The sequence below is a fragment of the Clarias gariepinus genome, chromosome 25 (assembly GCF_024256425.1).
Source record: "Clarias gariepinus isolate MV-2021 ecotype Netherlands chromosome 25, CGAR_prim_01v2, whole genome shotgun sequence".
NCBI lineage: Eukaryota > Metazoa > Chordata > Actinopteri > Siluriformes > Clariidae > Clarias > Clarias gariepinus.
The window spans coordinates 15,294,964-15,316,438 of record NC_071124.1 but is presented as its reverse complement, the minus strand read 5'-3'; the positions used below and the strand labels follow the sequence as shown (position 1 = coordinate 15,316,438).

The 21,475-nt window shown below is 38.3% G+C and overlaps 1 protein-coding gene across 1 annotated transcript in view; it reads left to right on the top strand.

Moving 5' to 3' along the window:
* Window positions 1-1,598: 1,598 nt before the first annotated feature.
* gpc1b (glypican 1b) overlaps window positions 1,599-21,475 on the top strand; it is a 96,351-nt gene continuing 76,474 nt past the window's right edge. The window contains exon 1 of the mRNA XM_053486462.1: window positions 1,599-2,166. Coding sequence (XP_053342437.1) covers window positions 2,013-2,166 — 154 coding nt within the window. The 5' untranslated portion in view covers window positions 1,599-2,012. The remainder of the gene's footprint in view (window positions 2,167-21,475) is intronic.

The window sequence follows — 21,475 nt, the reverse complement described above, 5'->3', positions numbered from 1 at the left end:
ACAGGACAGTGATCTGAAGCACACTGGGACTTCAACACAACTGAAAAACTGTAGTGGGACATTAAGAGAGATGTGCATGAGTGAATGCCAAAAAACCTTAATCAACTGAAGCAATGTTGTAAAGAACATCCTCCACAGTGATGTGAGAGACTAATAAAGTTATAGATTAAATGATTCCTTTAAGTTATTGCTGCTAAAGAGGGAACTAGAATCTATTGCATCATGTGGGTTACTACTTGTGTTACTACTTGTGTACCATTTTTGTTAAATAATAATGGTACCGGGAGAAAAACGGTATATGTTGGTTTATTTACTTTTTGCTCATGATTCATTCATTCATTCTATCTATCTATCTATCTATCTATCTATCTATCTATCTATCTATCTATCTATCTATCTATCTATCTATCTATCTATTGACACACATGTACACACACAAACACACACTTTGGGTCACTCTCCTTGAGTCACCAGGAAGGCTCTGACCTGTCAGGGAATGTACCACCCAGTACCTGGGGTTGTGCTATGGTTTTTGTGCAGCAGATATTTTGGGTACCGTGGGTTGCAGGGTGGATCCTTTGTGGATCAAACACATTTGTTCTGCATATTTCATGTTTGCTCGATCAGATTGAGTGCTGAGGAGTTTGGAGGACAGGTCAGTGGCCTTGGGCTCTTTTCCTGCTGGCCCATGTGCATGGTGGGCTGGGGTGCACTAAGTGTTCTGGTGCCTTTTTACGTGGCCAGCATTTGCCTTTTCAGCAGTTTGTGCTGCATTGACATTTTTTTGTGGGATTGGACTGGGAAGGGATGGCTTTTGGCCATTGTGGGCATGGGTGCCCATGTTCCCTGTCACCTGTCTGTTGTTTGTATATTTGGTAACCATGCTCAGTGTTATTTACTTCACCTGACAGTGGTCACACACACACACACACACACACACACACACACACACACACACACTCACACACACACACTGTTCCGTGAAAAAATAACTGCCCCTTTTTAATATTTTCCTTTTTTTTTTTTGCATATGGTGCTTTGGATTATTGTTCTACTGCATAACCCAAGTGTGCGTGTGCTTGGGCTCCCTCAGAATAGAAGTTAGTTAGAGCGCTGAATAAATACATACAGTACTGTACAGTATATATGACAGAATGACAACTCCATGCACACAGATCTAAGGCGGGAATCGAACCCGGAACCTGGAGGTGCAAGGCAGCATGTGTGTGTGTGTGTGTGTGTGTGTGCACATATATACACAATAATGTCAAATATATTATTAAATATTATACTTATTTGTTTTTTTATATAGTTTTTCATGTTATTTCAAACAACTAATATAAAATCATAGAGAGGAATGATGGTAAGAAGGAAAGAGAGAGAAAGCGAGAGTTATTATCTTAACCCAAATTACTGTACTTTGCATACTGATGAATAAGACTGAAAACCTCCATGCGCTTATGTGTTGGTTATTTTTAAATATCCAAGGTCAGTCTATCTGTAGGGATCTGTAGAGCTCAATGTGTGTGAATGTGTGTGTGTGCCGGGCGGTGTGAGCGCGTTTCAGGCACCGGAAGCTCAATCCGCTCTTTTCGGCTCTGGCTCGTGCATGTAATGTCCTCTAGAGGCGCGCGAGCTCGGTGCCCGCTGCGTTCCCGGTGCGCTGTCTAATCTGTCCGGCCCGAGAAAGAGAGCGCGTGAGAAGCCGCACACTGACTCTGGACCGGACCAAGAGCGAATCACTTGTCTTATTTCGTTTTCTATTGAATACATTATTAAAGACCTATCTAAATAAAGATACCGGAGCGGGTGCGCAAGTGTAGTCACATCCCGGGCACAGAGTGCGGGCAGCTGCTCACCAGACCGGCAGCGTAGGCGTTTTATTTCCCATCAGTGCGTCTCAGTTTTGCAACAAAAAAAAGAGAACTTGAACGCCTGGTCGAGTCCGTGGACATCTTTAGACTAAGTGTGTGCACCTCGTTTGTGGCTTTTTGTCGGATCTGGAGTGCGGGATGGATGTGCGCCTGGCGCTCGTGCTGTGCGTCCTGGCCGGAGCGGCGAGCGCAGACAGCGCGAGCGGGAAATCTCGGAGCTGCGCGGCTTTCCGACAGTTCTACAGCTCCAAGGGCTTCAACCTGGGCGTCGTTCCGCAGGCTCCGATCTCCGGTGAGTGTCTCAGGAAACTGTGCAACTCTCTGTCACAAGTGTAAAAACATCAGGACGCAGCGCACAGAACAATACAGCCCTGTTGGAGAAGGCTTTTATAATAATAATAATAATAATAATTCTCAGAATGATATGAATGATCAATAAATGATATGTGTCTAAGGAGAGTTTTAAACTCTTAGAATTTCCTTTAAAAAAAAAAAAAATCTTCGCACTAATGTTTAACATTTTATTAAACGTTCTGATTCACATATCTTGAGGTAGAACACATGATGCTCTATGAAGTTCTCTAGCAGATTAAGTTAATAAAAAGTGAGTTATGTTGCTTTGTAGTTTGTAACATTAATATGCAATTGGAATTATGAGTTATATATAAACCTGCAACACTACTAGAAACCTTAACCTTTAGGGACTATCTTCAACCCTAAAGATTTTAACACTCCAGATGTCTTCCAAAGTAATTATTTAAAGTCCTGATATTTAAGTCATCTTGAAGACGACCTAAAAACCTCTTAAGGAATGTTGAGTTTTACAGACGACCTGAGGGCTAGTCTGCATGCCCACTGTTTACACATATATGGCTTTGGTCAGACTGAAAATGCCTATAATTTGACAAAGCACTTGCAAGACAGCTTAAATAAACTAAAGAGTTCTTTGAAGTGTAGTTTTGATGAAATGTTTTACTTTGTTCAATATTAAAAGTATTTCTTGATCTGTAAAATCTTCGCTGGTTCATCAAACTGCACTTTAAATCTTACGTAGTTGTGCAGGAAATAGAATTTCAACTGTTGCAAATCCTTAAGGTTTTAACACGATATAGTGTTGCTACAGTACAAAAATAATTTCGCTGCAAAAAAAAATGCATTGTCTCCCTTAGGTGTCATCATATGATGGTAAAGTGTGATTGTCCTTGTGACTGCCTAGAAAATTCTCAAAATCGTGGCACTCACATACTCCCTCTTTTTCTCTCCCTCTCTCTGAGTGTGCGAGAGAAAGAGAGAGAAAATCACCTGACTCTCCTTTTCTGACACCCTGCTGGATTATTAGTGGTCTTCTTCCAACATGTGCCGTGCACGCTGATGCCAGCAATCCTTCCTGTTGTGGAAAAGTAACACAAGATTTATAGAGGAAAATGAACCATTAGCTACTAGACACTTGTAAAAGCATCATCCGCTAGTGGATGTAATAAAGTGAAGCCAGCTTTTTTCAAGATGCCCTCAATCACACTGATTAATTGACTGTATATCAGTCAGACACATTAATGCTCTCGTCAGACATCTTTATGACTATGAAATGTGTAAATTAGTATTACTGATGTTGGACACTGGCTGATTCATATGCCGTGCCAGTTTTATCTTATACATACATAATTTTTGGCTGATACCCCATATTAACTATTTATTTTATTATTCTGTACCAGAATATCCTTGAATCAGCTTGGAGTACTCTGCAGATAAATCTCTGCCACAGTATTCCTGATGACACATTTTGCCATTCTTGCATGAAAGTGTGGAACATAGAAAGTGATATTAAGAAACATCTGGGTTTCGGAGATCATAGGTTTGATTCTCTCAGGATTGTTTTATATGGGATGTTTCAATTTCTGGGTTTAGGTTTCAGTTTTGCCATTAAGTAATGCATATAAATTGAAATTATATTGATTTTCTAACTGCTGTATCTACACATGAGTTTAACTTTATTGTCATCATGCACAGCCCGGGCCAAGAAAGTCACCACTTCAAAAGGGTCTTATTGACTTGACTTTTCTGGAACAGGGACAGATTTACAGTACCAGTAAAGAGTTTGTTCACACCTTCTTATTCAGTGTTTTTCTTTATTTTTATTTTATTAAAATATATACGACATTGCATATTAATACTGAAGACATCAAAATCATGACAGAACAAATGGAATTATGTAGTCAACAAAAATGTGTTAAATAACCCAGAATATTTTTTGAAATATTTTAAAATTTTCAAAGTAGCCACCCTTTGCTTTGATGACAGCTTTGCACACACTCTTTGTCATTCTTTCAGTCAATCTCATGTGGTAGTCACCTAGTTTCTGGAGGTGTTGAGTACTTGTTGGCTTCTTTTTCTTCACTCTCCAGTCCAACTTATCCCAAAACATCTAATTTGGATTTAGATTTAGTGATTGTAGGGGCCAGGTCATCTGATGCAGCACTCCATCACTTACCTTCTATATGACCTAGAGGTGTGTTTGGGGTCATTGTCCTGTTGGAATGATGGTCAAACCAAGTGCAAACCAGATGGGATTGCATGTTGCTGCAAAATGCTATGGTAGCAAGGATGGTCAAGTAAGCCATCAATTCTTAGTCAATAAAGGTGTCACCAACAAAGCATCCCCACACCATTGCACCTCCACCTGCATGCTTCACAGTGGGAACCAAATGTGAAGGAACCGCCTGTCCACCTTCTCTACTTTTAACAAATACATTTAGGTTGAAACCAAAAATCCCAAATTTGGACTCATCAAACCAAAGGACAATTTTCCACTGATCTAACGTCCATTACTTGTGTTTCCTGGCCCAAGCAAGCCTCTATTGCTTGTTGTTCTTCCGAAGTAATGGTTTCTTTGCCACAATTTGATCATGAAGTCATAAGTCACACAGTCACCTCTGAACAGTGGATGTTGAAATACTGTATGTCTTTTAAGCTTAACTTAACTTAACCTCTGAACAGTGGATGTTGAAATACTCTATGTCTATTGCTTGAACTTCGAGAAGCATTTATGTGGGCTCTAACCTGAGCACATTCTGGGTTTTTTAACTAATTTGTTTACTAAATCATTCCATATGTGTATATCGGATGCATGAACTATAGAATAGGGCAAGCATGCAATTATATTATTATCTGGATAGTTATGTGCCATGGCCTATTGGCTGCAGTTTAGATCTAGAGTGACATGGCTCAATATACTGGCAAAAAGAAGAGGAGAAGCTCCTTGTAGGGTGGCATGTCACAATAGGGGATGAATGTTTAACCGCATGTGTAGACCATGGTGATGACATCTACCTCCCAGTGTGCTTGTGTCTGCTTAAACAAGGGAATCTCATATGACTTTTCTTCATGGTGGCTGAACAATTGGTCTGGGGCTCATTTTCATTGAAAGTTGCAAGCTCAATTAATTGATTCACAAATTTGAGTGATTTCACTTTGGGTGGTAATCCAGATTAAAGCACAAGTTTACCTTTGAGTCATTTGATCAGCAATAAATATGAGCTGAGTTTATCAATAGTTCTCCCGCTTGTTATGATAAAGGATATTAGTTTATTAGTTGATCATCCTGCAATGGTTTACAAAACAAGCAAAACCTATGACATTTTCCTAGGGAGTAACGGGAGATGGCCTTTTTTAGAAACAAAATAATGTGCTTAAAAGAGCCCAGTGAGATGTCATTCATGGTGCTATAATGGCACATGTTGTTTGGCACAAATACCTTTAGTATTGACAATGATGTACAGTAGTATAGCTGATCAGCAATGACTTTTTGATAGGCCACTGAGTTAGTACATTCTGAGAACCACTAGAGGCATTGTGTTCACATGAAGAAATTAATCTGCTGCTTGCCAAACCTTTTTCCCAAAACCAGCCTGAAAAGCCTGTAGCGCCAGCAGTCCTAGGCTGTGCCAGCAATCCACTACAGCTGCCATAGTCAATTCAAGAATCCTCAGCAGATGCTCGTAGTGTAAAAACGACCACCCCAATGAAATTTAATTGACAAACTTAATGGTATCAGTCAGCATCTGGGTGGCTAGCATTCATTCTGTGACTAAGAGTGCTATAATATATTTAAGTCATTTATTTGAATACATCAGTATCTTGATGCCCTTAGATATCAGGGAAGACAGCAACGAAGACGTACTGATGTGAGACAGGGCCTGGCTCGTATGATATATGATAAGCTTAAAAAACAAAAACAGATAGTGTATAAAATCTTGCTCTTTAATCCAGCTAATACTGTAGGCTTACAGTAACAGTTAAAAGTATGGGAATGGAAAACCAATTAACCATAAAAGTGACATATTATGGAGAGACATCAAAAGTCAGCTAGGAGGTGGAAACCGATTGTGACAGGAGATATGCGAGAAATGTGACCCAGATGAAGAGCAAAAACTACACAATGCAAGAAAATAGACAAATTTATGGCAAAAAAAAATTTCACTAAGGTAGAACAAGGATGAGAGTAGGCCACCCACAGCTTTGAAGGATGCTTGTGTGGGTGATATGGCAAAAATATAATCACGATTTGTTTTTCATGATATGTAATTGAATAATGTCAAGAGATGATAATATCAACAGATTCAAGGGTATTCTGATAAAAACTAAAGAAAAAATATATATATTTGAAAGGTAAAACCCAGTGTAAAAAGTGCAACCATTATTGTAGCTTTGCCACTTATTTCTCCATCTGAAAAGGAGGAATATTCCCATAATCTAGTTAAAAGTCCATTAAAATGTTTGTAAGTGCTTAAAATGTCATGCAAGAGAAGCAATAAAACAAATGGAAAGGACTACAGTCTCGCTTTAAAATTTAATGTGTGGCTCGATTCACAATGTCAACTTATCCACTGAGTAGCCTAAAATAAAACAGTTTAAAAGGTTCTGGTAGCCTCTCAGTAGCTACCTCTCAGGAGCAGAGTGAAAAAAGCGGTGTTGCAAGCTACTAGCTAAATAGCAGCAAAATAGTTTTTGGAACAGCTATAAGGGAGAAACGTTTGGCTAGTAAACAGGTAGGTTTCTACCAGTGCTAGCTAACTAGCATTAATGACAACAAAATGCAGGCCTGGTTCCAAAGCAAAAACTGTCTGTAATTATCAGGGGGTGCACTGGTATAATGCAGGCGAGCAACAGCAGTAAAAACAGTGTAGGTCGTATTGGTCCGGCAATAATGCATTAAGGCTACTGGCTACTCCTTTTAAAGAAATGAAGTAAATTTACTTAGTACTCAGTTATCTTCCACCCCTTCTAGTCAGACATGGAGTAAGTCAAGAGAAAATCAGAATCCTCTGGTGGCATGAAACACAGTGCACTGCTCAGATTACCTTATTTAAAGATTAAAACTTGTGAACTATGAATCTGAACTTCATTCGTGAACTTTGTTCATTGTTATGTGTGTGCACTTTGAGCTAACTCTTGTGAAGGGTGAACTTGCAAAATAGTGTTAAAAGACTTGAGATGGGGTAAATGGGTTTATTGTTATTTTTTTAAAATTGCTCTCACTGGGGAAAAATGCCAAATTGTTGAAACAAAAAAACTAAACATGAAACCCTGTTTAAAATATGTTTATTTTTTTTATGTCAAATTGTTTTAAATGTGAAAACATGCCAAAAAGCTGCGGCGAAAAAAAACTATAACGATGTACCATAATAGATAATGTAATAGACATGATACTCAGTCCTGCTACCAAGAGCATTAATAAAAAAAAATGCAAAAGAACCTATAAATAATTGAAAATAAAATACAAATAAACCTTGGATTGCCAGTAACTTGGTCATTTTGCAAAACAAGCAAAATGTGTAAATACAAAAAACTTTGGGGCTTGATATACAAGCAAGCGCTTGATACACAAGCAGTACGCAAGTGCTTTGTCTGCTGTGCGTAGTCACAACGGAATCAATAGTTCTTTTCTCGTGTGCACTACGGGATTATGGGTAATAGTCTCCCATGGTCAGTTTCAGTGTGCGTGTGTCACTCGTACAGTCAACATCCGTGCGCGCATGTATTGTTTATTATAACATTGTGACCACGTGTGTGCACGCGTAAACCAAAAGCATGTGTCCTTACAGAGGCCCCCTGTTAAAGATGCAGTTTCCAGAGTCAGGAGTATGTGTGTCGGGATTATGTTTTTAAAGGTAAAGTGCAGGTACATTAATTATTTTTATATAAATATTTTTGGGTTGTGGAACGAATGGAGTTACCATTATTTCTTATGGGACACATTGATATAAATGAGTGTTTTGATATACAAGCACGCTTCTAGAACGAATTATGTCCGGAATCCAAGGTTTGACTGTAAAATAAAAATTATTCGGTAGACATACAATAACCTACGAGGGTCGGTCATAAAATTTGGATTATCATATTAGGAAAAACATTAAATATTTCCCCAAATTATGTCTCCAAAAATCAGTGCGTCCATCAAAATTTGTTTTTTTTTAATTGCCGATAAAGGGTCAAATCCAAAATAGTGCAACAAGTTAAAAAATAGTGAAAAGTGCGCCTTCTTCATAACAACGCATAGCCTATTTAGCTAATGAAATGGTAAAACCTTTGGGTGACTTGGGGTACAAAATTCTGCCTCATCCCCCCTACTCCCCTGACCTCAAACTTAGTGACTTCTTCTTTCTTTTCCATCATTTTAAGAAACCGCTTTATGGCAGGCGTCTGGCGACTACGAGGTGATTACTGAGGTGGAACTTTACCTCAAGAGCCAAAAAGAAGGCTTCTTTAAAGATGGTCTCCACCAGCCTATCCATCATTTGGAGAAGTGTGTTGCCTTAAGTGGAGGATATGCAGAGAAGGACTAAGCTTAATACCAACGTTTATTTTCATTATATTATTCTTTCTTAGCAATAAAAACTTTGGCCTTTAGTAAAAATGAGGGGCGGTCATAAACATTTGTGGACACCTGACCATTACATCCTTAGTGTTTTGAGTATCTCATTCCAGATCTGGAAAAACCTTTGACTAGATTTTAGAGCATGACTGGGAGGCCAGTGTTTCAGACATGAACTAGACTTTGTTATACTGAGAAAACCTTTCACCTTGATGGTATCCAAGCACTAGTGAAATGTTGGGATAAGTGCATTAATGTAGCAGGGGGAAAAAAAAGGTTGATTTTACTCTCTGTGTTATGTTATTTTGCACAATCAAAAATCCCAGTTTAATGTGAACACACTCCTACAAACTAACGACTAACCAATCTTTCTCATAATTTAGCCAACTGGTCAATTTATGCCATTTAAAATAATATTTTTCCTTGCTCTCATTCTCCTTGATAACTAACGTCAAAACATCAAATTACAGTGATATGCACAATTACTACTCAATGTGTAGCCCAGGAGAACATAAACAGACAAATAACAGAACTATTTTTTTTTAACATTTTGCAGGGCAGAGGTAAGGAAACATGGAAAACAAATGCCAAACATACCACAATAAATCAGAGCACTTAACCATGCTATAGGCTACTAAAGGATCATACAGGATCAGCATGCGAGCACAAGCTTATTGTCTGCTTTTCAACTACCTACTGAGCGGCAAAGAGAAATAAATATGGTGTGAGGGAACAAGAACCAGGTGTGTACACTTAAGTGATTACAGAACCACTCCCTCTGACCCCTCACTTCCTGGTTCCAACCCACACTAGACCACATCCCTGGCAGCCAGTAACAGAAATGAGGCATGTCTTAACGGAAGAATGGAAAAGAAGGCAATAATCATTTGTAAGATTGTTGTGAATAGTTTTGGTCTTACTATTTGGCCTTGTTCTTGGTTATCAATTTTCTGAGATTCATGATCAGCCCTATAACTCATGACCAACGTTAAGTGAGAACAACAAAACCGGCTTAGATCTGCTGGAAGAGAATGACAGCCGATTTATAGGAAAATGCTTTTGCAAGCTAAATGAAAGAACATTCCGTGAAGTGGGTTGCGGATTAAAAGCTAAGTAAATTCTTATTCAGTGAGAATTCAAGGCTCTCCCCGAAGCAGTATACGATACATCATTAAGTATGTCTAAGAAATAATTTTGACATTTTATGTAGCGTGGTGGTATTTAGTTTGGGACACAATCCAATTATACCTAATTATTTAGATCTAGCTGTTACTATGATACGACAACATTGTTCTTGTGTGTATTAAAGTGACTGTAACATTTATTGAGTAATACAAAAGGAGCGAAACATTTTATTTTAAATCATGTCTTCTGGCTACTATCAGCTGGTAAGCCCTTACTGCAACATCCTGAACAAGCAATCCATCACTGAGATGACAATGTAAAGACAAAAGCCCTTTGCCCTTATAATGACCTCCATATCCTCTGAGCAGCATTTTCTCACTTGTCCTGAAATGATCCACTGCCCCACACATTTTTCCTGACATCTCTGTTCTAACTCAGCCGGAGTTTCTGGGCAAACTATTGCCATTTGGTTTTTACGTAACGGATTTAACTCTGCCTGATGATATGTAATGCCTTTATAAAAAAAAAAAAAAAAAAAAACGGGTTCATAACCAAGAGGTAGATGGTGAAACTTTGCCTTGCTTGAATTCCTGTCTTGCTCCATGAGACGCCTCTGAGTGAAATGGTAAAAAGAGTTTTTTCTTTCATCCATTCCAAAAAACACAGTAGATTGGTAGTTCTTTCAGACACTGGAAGTTTCAAAGAGTACCATTTCATTTTTTATGACTGCTTTAAAATCTTAGCATTGAAGCAAGCCACGTTTAATTTGGTTCAAGATGCTGGTCACAGTTTTATATTTTACACTATATATAGCTCTGAATCTGTGCACACTGGAACTGCACGTCTCACAGATTTACTAAAGGATCCCTGGTTTGATCCTGAGCTTTGGTTAATGTGTGTGAAGAGTTTCTCATGTTCTGTTCATATTTACATGGGATTCATCCGGGTTTCTCAGGATAGGGATTTAATCTGGATCCAAAGATTACTGAGGCAGAATAATTGAATAATTTAACCAATCTTATAGGATAAAGGGAGCGTTATTGTGCTTACACGACAAGTAGTGATTCAACAGAAAACAAGCCTTAGTACTTTAAATCATTTATATTCCAGATTTCTAATTTAGGACTATTGTACTTTTTTAATCATATTAATAAAAATGTTACATAAATTAATGAAAACAAAGGAATATTCCTTGCATTTCCTTACTATGCCAGTGGAAAGCATGAGTTTACACTGGTTGTCCCAGCTTTTTAAAATCAGGTTTGTGTTTAAAAGGTAGTGGCTTTTTGGGAACGATACTTGAATTTAGCTTCACAAAAAACTTGTAAAGGCAACCATCATTAGTAAAGAAACTGTCAAGTATGTAAATTTACATACACTTAATATCAACGGTATAAGGGCCACCTGTACACATGCACATTCATGCAGTTATCCCGTCAACCAACGTGAAGATTCATGCAAATACTGGGCAAGAGGTCATTTTCACTTTTCTTTTTTCAAAATCAAGAAAAAAAAGATTTGTGACTTTACCAGTACGGCTGGTCTTAGAGTAAAGTGGACAGTGATTGTACACACAGTATATTTAATAGATATACAAGCACCCCAAGTGGTACAGCAGTAACAAGCTCATCCTAAGTGGCATATTTACAATAAATAACAGTGTAGTTTTGAGGTTATGGGGTCATATGTACATGTGTATGGATGCATTATGGACAGGAGGTGCAGTAGATATTATAAATAAATAGAATGATGTGTATGTGGCAAATATATGTGTGTATGAAAAAATGTGCCATGGTAAAAACATAATAAGATGCTGAACAGAGTATATACAATAAATAACAGAATATTATGTACATACACCAATCAACCATAACACTAAAACCATTAACATTAATCAACCTAGCTCTTATGTTCCCCCTGTGCTGCTGGGGCAACTCAGGCCCATCAGGGGGTGTGGTTCTGCAGGGGCTATGGGATGTTATTGGCGGATCTGTTGTGTGCTGTGAGTTGCGTGTTGGGGCCTCTGTGGATTGGGATTGTTTGTTCCGTGCATCCCATGGGTGCTCGATCATATTAGGATTTGGGGAATTTGGAGGCCAGATCAACAACATTGAACTCTTTCCTGATAAGACCATCACCCTGCAGGCTGTGATGCAGTGATGTTCTGATACCTTTCTAATGTGTTGACAGTGTTGAAATGTATTTTTTCGGGGGTTTGTGCTGTGGGATCAGATGAGACTGGCTGGCCTTTCATTGCCATGGTGACACTTGGGGGCCCATGATGCTGGCACTAATATATAATTTATAAGCAATTCTCTTTAATTTACATGGCGGTGGTGGTAGTGTTATAGCTGCTGGTTTTAGATGCATTTTTATATAGTACAGTATATACAAAGTAAATATGGATGAAATATACAAGTCGGTAGCGCAAAGGTGCATAAAGTACAGAATAAAAGCTATTTCTCAGTCTGTTTGTGTGGGTCACTGAGGCACCGGTGGTGTCTCCCCAATGGGAGGAGGGTAAATAGTCCATGATTAGGGTGAGAGGGTGAGAGGTATCTTTGATAATGCATTATCCCTTTGCAGGCAGCGTTTTCGCTAATCTCTTTCATCATGGGTCGCTGAGTGCCGATGATATGTTGCACGTTTTTTCATCATAGGCTTTACTTCTTTTTTTCACTCAGTCAGAATTCCCTTTGTTATTACATCCATCTTTGTAATAAAAGCAATAATTGTAGTATTTTTCCATTTCCACTCATGACTTTATTTGTAAATCAAGGCACTCTGAAAGTGGTAGTTCGGGAACTCCTTTTCTCGATTATAATCGAACTTGAGTTTTGCTATTAATATCCTGGAGATGGATGATGGCTTTCTCTTTTCTCTTAAAAAGAATTGCAGAGAGAATGAATAAAAGAATAGGCGTGGGTTTTACTTATATGCCAAAATATTTGGGTTTTTTTTGTTTTAAATCAGCAGTTTTTGCAAATCAACATCTAAGAAGTTTGATCCCTAAGAAGAAGCACAAGCAGCGGGTCGTCGTGTTTTTCCCTTTAGTTCCTACAGATGTTACAGTCTGATTTCGTTCCCAGTCCCACACTGAGTCTGTTGTGTACTTTGTATTTCGTCTGTTGTGCATTGTGTGGTCCAAAACACGAACAATATTTCATCGTGCTTGAAGTTATCATCGGTTGCCAGGCATTCCTGGAGTCATTACACCACCTGTCTAACACAAACTGCACCCTTGAGATGTTTCATATCCAGTACTTGTCTCTTTTAATTCAAATAAAGTACTATGCAACCACACAGGCGAGAGTTATATGCAACATGTTAGCAAAACTGAATTTGGGTCAGAAATGCTGTTATTCACTGTGGGTTAATCTATTTTACTATTTTAATCTGAATCTTGCAATAATTTATTTGAGAAATTGAAGTAGGCAAATACCATGATATAGTGTCAGGCTTAAAAAGATCAACTTGTGTGTGTGTGTGTGTGTGAGAGAAAGAGAGAGAGAGAGAGTGTGTGTGTATATGGTTAAAAGCAATCTAGCAGGACTAGCATGTGGAGGCTGGACTTGAGAATAGTGATTCACTGCCATGACAGAGGACACAGAACTGTGACTAATCAAGGTGACTTTTAAAGGATGTGCTATTATTTTCATCAGTCTAGAAAGAGAGAGAGATAGAAAGAGAGAGAGAGAGAGAGAGAGAGAGATCCATCCACTATCCAAATAAAAAAAAGCATTCTGGGATCAAAAGACAAAGAAGAAAAAGAGGCAAAAAAAAAAACTGGGAGAGGGAGATGAGATATACACAATGCACAAAGAAAGGAGGCAAGAGACAAAGAAAGTGTGTTGCATTGACCTCTCCGTATGTGTGTGTGCAAGTGTCTGTGTGTGTATTTGTGTATTTAACTGGATTTACGGTGTCGTTTGATCAGTCACTAACAGCTGACAGCAGGATGGAGAGTGAGACTGAGAGATTCTCCCCATCAATATTTAATGCCGGATCAGTACTGAACTGTCTCTTTCTCTTTATTCGTGCTGTCATTCTCTGTGTGTTTCTCTCATACCCTCTCTCCTTCTCTTCCCACGCTTCCTCTCTCTCTCTCTCTCTCTCTGTCTCTCTCTCTCTCTCTCTCTCTCTCTCTCTGTCTCTTTCTTTGTTAATATCCTTCATACAGTTCATACATCTCTCTTATTGCACTCATACCAATATCAGTAATGTCCTTGTGCTTCTTTTCCTCTCTCACACTGATGCTTAGTTTCTATCGCTCCATCCATGTACTTTGCACAATGACAATGAAGTTGAATCTAATCTAATAATTGTTCGTTCAGTACATTGGACCATTTAAGAAACACAAGATTAAAAAAAAAAAAATAAAGGGGCCGGTTTGTAGTTTTTAAAGCTGTCCACTGTCACAGGTGTGAAATTAACTTTTTTTTATGAGAAGCTGTGCCGTTCAATTTTGATTTGGGATGGTGACTATTTTCTGGACAAAAAAAAAAAAGTAAAGTTGAAGAGCCCAAGGGTCTCGACCTGGCTTCCAAACTCCGCAGATCCCAATCCGATCGAGCATCCATGGGACGCGCTGGACAAATAAGTCTGAACCATGGAGGCACCACTTTACACCTCCAGCACCCAAAGGGTCCTCTGGTAACATCCTGGTACCAGACGCCACAGTATACCTCCAGAGGTCTTGTGCATTGTAATGTTATGGCTGATTGGTACCAATCAGCTGTAACCCATGATGGGTCCATGGATCAGATGTTTTTCTTCAGCTCAGATTGAGAACTGGGCAATATGGAGGCCATGTTAACACCTTGATCTCTTTTGATTTTTCATTTTCCTCCAACCATGCCAAAACAATGTACAGATTAGCAGCGTGGCAGGGGTCAGAAAGAGGCCACTGAATTGCTATATTTAGATTGGGGGTACATGGCAAAGTAACAAGCACATGAAAGCCAGACCCCAGTGTCTCCCAGCAAGACATTGCCCAAAGCATCCAACCATTTTTGCTGACTTGCCTCCACCCCATAGGGCATTGTGGCCATATTTTCCCCAGGTAAGTGATGTACACACATCCATACCATCTATCCACAAGAAACCTTCTTCCATTGCTTCATGGTCCAGTGCTGATGCTAACCCATCATTGTACTGTACAGTAGGTGTGTTTAGTAGTGGCCAGGGGTCATCACTGGAAGTCCGACTGTTTTGCAGCTATTCAGCCCTTTATGTAAGAAACTGTGCTGCGCTGTATGTAATCTGACACCTTTCTTTTATAGCCGGCTCAACTTTTCCAGCAGTTTGTGCTACGCTAGCTTTTCTGTGGGATTGGATCAGGCAGGCTAGCCTTCTTTTCCCATGAAAAACAATGAGCTTTAATGGCCAACTAGTTCACTGGTTGTTCCTCCATGGACCACTTTTGTTAGGTACTAACCACTCCATACCAAGAAAAAGGCCTGCTGTCTTGGGAGATGCTCTGACCTGGTCTTCTAGCTATAAAAAATTGGCAAAGTCTCTTAGATCCGTATTTTTTTTTTCTGCTTCCAAAACATCAACCTTGAGAACTGACTCCTCACTTGCAAAACATTGAAACACTGTCTGAAACACCCTCCTCCCAGGAACTCCTAAATTACGCATACTGTATAACTAGATCTAATTACTCATAGATGTGACATACAACTCCCAGCCAACTTCATGTGCAAGTGGTGTTGGTGTGTATAGTTCCCACAGACAGATGCGTCTCTTCTGCAATTTGGTGAAAAATCTGTCACTTTTTAAGGATCAGGCATTCCACTTGCTTAATGTTTAGGGGAACAACTGCAGTTCATCATTTTTCCTTTAAAACATTTGCACTATTCAAGTGTTTCATTGCGGCTAAGAGTCTCATCACTGTAGTGTGCTTGAAGTCTTCTTTATGCTTACATTCATGAGAAATTTCATTAAGTCCTGGTTTGACTTGAACGCCCCTCATTCGAGTCCCTTCTGATGTTATAATTATCCAAGACCGTGTCTTTTATACACTTTTTCTTTGCACATTATTTTATTCTTTACACTATTTCTTTATTTTATATCATATCTCTTTCCATATTCTCTCTCTCTCTCTCTCTCTCTCTCTCTCTATCTCTTTCTTTCTGTCCCATAAAGCTCGACACATTTTGCACTAATAGGCTGGTACTGTTCAGACGGTGTTAATCACGAACCTCACTCTCATGTCCTCTGTGTAAACATTGTCCTGCTCTCCAACTGCTGTGTAAAGTGTTATAGTCCTGCTTTTAACTGCTATTTTTGTCCACCACATAAAAAGATCAGCACTGAGGCCCACACGACACAGCCGGTGAACTTGCAGTAATAACAGCCTTACAGGGCAGGTTTAAATTTGACAAAGTGGACAAGCCTTCAGTAGAAAAAGAGCTGTACACGTTTCCATTTTCGACTTTGGAAGCAGTCTCGTGCCTGTTTTAGGTTTTATGCAGTGGTCAGTACAATAAAGAAAGATACAGTAAAAAGACAAGACACATAAAAAAATTGACTGCCGTTTAATCATATGTACCCCCTGAGAGAGAGAGAGTTTAAGAGGAAGATATTGTCGGAGAGGGAAATATTGCATGCTAGGCAAGAATTAAATCTTTTATTTACTTTTTCATGCTTTTGATTGTATGTGGATCCCCGTGTTACGTTCATACCACCCCTCAACCCCCACACATGCAAATTACCAGTATATGAATTAATACAAGGAGAAATAAACGGAGGGGAAAAAAAGGGACATGATATAACTTAGTAAAATAAAATGCCGTATAGTGATCATATGGACAGTTTCATATCAAAGTGTGATAACTCCATTTTGCAAGTTTTTTTTTTTTTTTTTTAAATAAATCAAGAAGTATTACCAGCTGTTGGAAAATATATTGTGCATGGTTTCTTTGAGTCATAAGGGTGTTAAAGAGAACGGATGCCAAAATTGTTATGTTGAAATTGTTTTGGTTATATCCATGTGAATTCTGGTTGTTTTTGCAAAACACTACAACTCCACTTGCCACAGTTTTGTCACAATGGATAAATCAGCCTGTAGTTTGTGGTCATGTTAATATGCAGTTTAATTTCAGTAATAGTTTTGGTTGAGTTTTAATTTTAAAAAGTACAGCATGATGGTATTTTTGTAGTGAGTCATTGCAGCTTGGAACAAGAGAAAAAAAAACATCTGAGATTTGTTACACACAAAATGTTTTAATTACAAAGTTTGTTGACGATCATGAGAACTATTAAAACACTACATAAACCTCAGTTTACAGCATTATCATCCCTTTTCTTCTTAGAGTTTCAATTTACTTTTATAGCTACATGGTATAGGGATGTGACAAATAACGTCAGTTTGGACATTTACTACCGTGTATAACAGCATATAGGTCTGTGGTCCCATTAGATTATGAAAGTGAGTCACAGCCAGAGATGAAGGCAGTGAGGAAATCTTACTGAGATGACATGATTAAACAAAAAACCTTAAGATGAACCAGCTCATCCATATTTGGGTGATACCAGATAAACAAAGCTGAGCTTATACATTGAAACAGCTTTCAGAGGAAACTTTTGGCAAAACTCTTGCAACCTCCGTACACTTTCATTGATCTACTTCAAACTATTGGTAAAGACAGCCTGACCTTCATGACACAACTTTTCCAAGGATTTTCTTATTGAGAATTCTTAAAGATTTGTAACAGTCAGATTGTGCTGGGCCTCCATCTGTGCTGTTTGCATAAATGCTAAACTGGAAACGTGGGCGTTTGGTCGGGAGCCACTTGGAGCCAGCTGTGCAGGCATCATGGGTTTATGCCGGGATTCTCGGAAGACCATGATGCAGCTTACAAGGAGCATCAGAATAAGGGATTATTGTAAACCAAAGCCCTTGTAAAACAAAGCCAGGCCATTACTGTCATTTAAAAAAGTTTATGATCAACACATGCTGAGGCCTGAGAAAGAATGCTCTGAGTGTAATAGATTTTTTTTTTTAAGTGTTGATTCAGTTACTTAACCCTATAAGAATTCCTCATTGGCTTTGGTGCATTGTTGGTTCTAGTCAAATTCTCACTGAATTAGAGACACTAGGATAATTAGCAAGCCACTTGGATGTTGGATAATTCCCTATCAGTCGTCAAGTGACATCTTTCTTTTTTCTGTCTGTTTCTCTCTAGTTCACTTTTTTATTTTGTTTTTGTTTCCCTTTTTTCTTTTGATTTTACAGTTCCCTTGGATACAGTAAATCCCTCTGGTCTGAGTATATTATTATATACCACATGCAACCACTTGGATCTCCAGTGCTATTTTCACAACTTAGACCAAGGATTTTATGTCTAGAAAGGAAAGTTTAAGAAAAGAAACATAAAGCAAGGCTGGCATGGCTGACAGTTCTGTTGTTGAAAAGATGTAGTAGAACAGAAATGAGAGCTTACATTGCCTCTTATTTATGCAGTGATAGCTGAGTAAGTACAAAGACTGGAAATAAATGTCATAGGAATGAAAATGAACGTTAGATAATGTTCAATCATTGTTTAATCAAATCACTTTAAAATAGAGTTGAAGATAAATTATTTCTCAAAAAAAAAAAAGAAACTGAGTGGCACAAGCCTCCAAGGGTTTCTCTAAGGTTCTTTGGTTTCTTTCCACTGTCCTAAAATGATTGGTGTTGGTAGATAGATTGGAAAATTGGGTATAAATTGCCTCTAGGTGTGTAGTATCATGTTAGACTGGTGTCCCATCCAGGGTGCATTTTAACCTCGTGCCATGTGTTTCGGATATGGGCTTTGAATATACTGCAGCCTGGACCTATATATATATATATATATATATATATATATATATATATATATATGTATATATATGTTTGTTTGTTTTTTAACACGATTATTCATCTCAGCAAACAAATCTTGAGCTATAGTTCTGTGCCACTGCCAAAAACATGATGAGCCGATGATAGAACTTTGGGATAATAACAACATTTATTACATTAGATAGTCTAGAATATTGGCTCAGTAGAAGACTTCTTGGTTCACTTTCCAGTCGATGTCCCACACCCAGTCCCAGGGGGTGGAGGGCACCCCTTGTGCGACAACAAATGGGAGGGTTGCATCAGGAAGTGATCTGGCGTAAAACCTGTTCCACAGAAAAAAAAAATAATAATAAAAATCAGCTTCCAAATATCTGCTTGACTTCTTGACTAAGAACAACACTTCATAAGGACACTAGGTCCTTAACAATTCATTGACAGGTTTTAGTATCCACTATAAGTAAACATTTAATCCAGCATTTCAATGCACATGTAAATAAAATTAGTTAGTTAAGCTTCATGTTGCACCATGAAGATGTACAGTAGGGGTTGAAGATGTAGCCCTCACTGCGAGTGATAAAATTTTACATAAAGATTTACCAAGCATTGCTTATCTACGTAAGAAAGTCTATGCACTTAATGGCTTAAGTAAACCACCAACGCAACCAATTTTTGAGTGTACATAATCTGAAGAGAAAACCTGAAAAAAATCTGGATGTAAGGGATGTAATTCCTTCTAGAATGAAATATAAATTGAAGTATTTCAAGTTATTATTGATTAAAGAAATTATTCACCTAGACACACCGTTCCTTCTATGTATTATTGTTTCCATGGTCACCGATATCATGTGGTTTGTTTTCTGATTTGATCCTGTCTCATGTCACTGATTTGTTTCCTTCATGGCATTCATCTGTTTCTTCCTTCCCTTGATTATTATGTGCAGAAATATCCTCTGCATTTTATTGCCTTTGAATCAAAGTCATACTGAAGGTCTCATTGTCTTTGTTACCTAGTCCATGTGTTTCAACCCTTGACGTTTATGGATATTCCAAATGCGTATTGACCCCTGCAATGAATAATGATGACAGGTTGTGAAAACGCCTGCAATAAATGGATTGAGTTTATGCACTTTCATTCACATCCCACTGTTCCTGTTGACATACTGCAGTACGGGATTTTCCACTAACATAAAATCTGAATGAGAGTATAAGTAGCTGAGGCGGTAAATGTGAAGGTAAGAAAGTCTCCATGTTTTTATTTTTTTTCAGGTTTTAATTTTTTTTTTTTTGCATGTGTGTGTGTGGATGGGTGGGTGGGTGTATGTGATTGTGAGAATAAGTGGATAAGGGTGTGAGATATTTAATAGGCTTTAATCAGAGCATTTGGAACATTTTCAAATCTTGACAAGTGCTAAATGCTCCAGTAGTACTTAATTTCCTGTCTTTATGTCTGTGAAGCTAACAGCTAATCTGTGCCACAGATTTTCTGACTGTTCATGCAGATGTGTGTTATGTACTTGGGTTAGACTGGAACATCTTTTTGTTGTTGTTCTCATTTTTTCCTCCCTTCATCCCCTATGCCATCCGTGTTGCCTGAGAGGCTAAGATGGCATCATGAATATTTTAGATGGCTTAATCAAGCCTTTCTTTGTTTTCGAGAGGTTTCAGGGAAATCTGTTTTGTGTGCACAGTGTTCGTGTGTCATCGTATGTGTGTTTGTACGAGGGGAGACAGAATATAAAGTAGTATGTAGTAGGTTCACAAATGTGTGCGTGTGCGTCCTTGTATATCTTGAGGCCATTTTAAAGGAATAGAAGAGTGCTACTCTTTCTGTCTATTAAGATACAACTACAGAAACATTTTCTTTTTTAATGATTATAGCTGTGGAACATTGCATTCTCTATTTAGAGACAGTGAGACAGTGCAAGGTCTCCAAATGTCCTCATTCTGCTTCATTTCATCTCTCTTTAACTCTCCTCGTACCTTTTTTATATATTTTTTTCTGTACCCCATTCTGTTTTCTGTCTCGCTCTCCTGATTCCCAGAAATGCACTAAATCCCTCTGGTCTCAATATATGATTATATACCACATGCATCACTTGCAACTCCCGCACTATTTCCCACCCTTAGACCAAAGCTTCCTCGCATGCTTCATTAACCCGTATCAAACGTGTGCATCGGAAATGGTCTCCAGTTGGATGCGAGTTCTGTTGAAAGGCTAAATTTGGAATAAATTAACACGGGATGCTCTGGGTGGAGTACTTTGTTCTGAAGCTCAAAAGCATCTTCATCAGGCATCATTTATCTACAGTTTATTTGCGATCGCTTAAATTTTTTTCCTCATAGATGATAATAGGTCATACCTGAGATTCTGCTTAATGTCTTGCAAAAAACATAGCTCACTATGAATAAAATGGCAACTGACCTACAGTAGCTAAGAAATTTGCCAGTTTAGCCATTTAGCCATATAAACAAGCTTAAAATCTTGCTAGCAAATTTCATGCCTGCTACTTAATGGAACATGAATTTAATCTACTGTGTTACTGTAGCTAAGACATTTGCTAGCAGGTTAGTCAGCTGAATAACTTGCTAGCAAATATCTTAGCTAGCTACTGTGCTAGCTACAGTATGTCTTTGCTAGCTAGCAAATGTCTTAACTACATAAACTATCTGGATACATTGAGTGTTTGCTTTAAATACTTTAGACCACAGTTATGAACACAAATGTAGCTTTTAGCTACAAGAAATAAGACAAAAAAATTAACAAAATTTTTAGAAAGACCT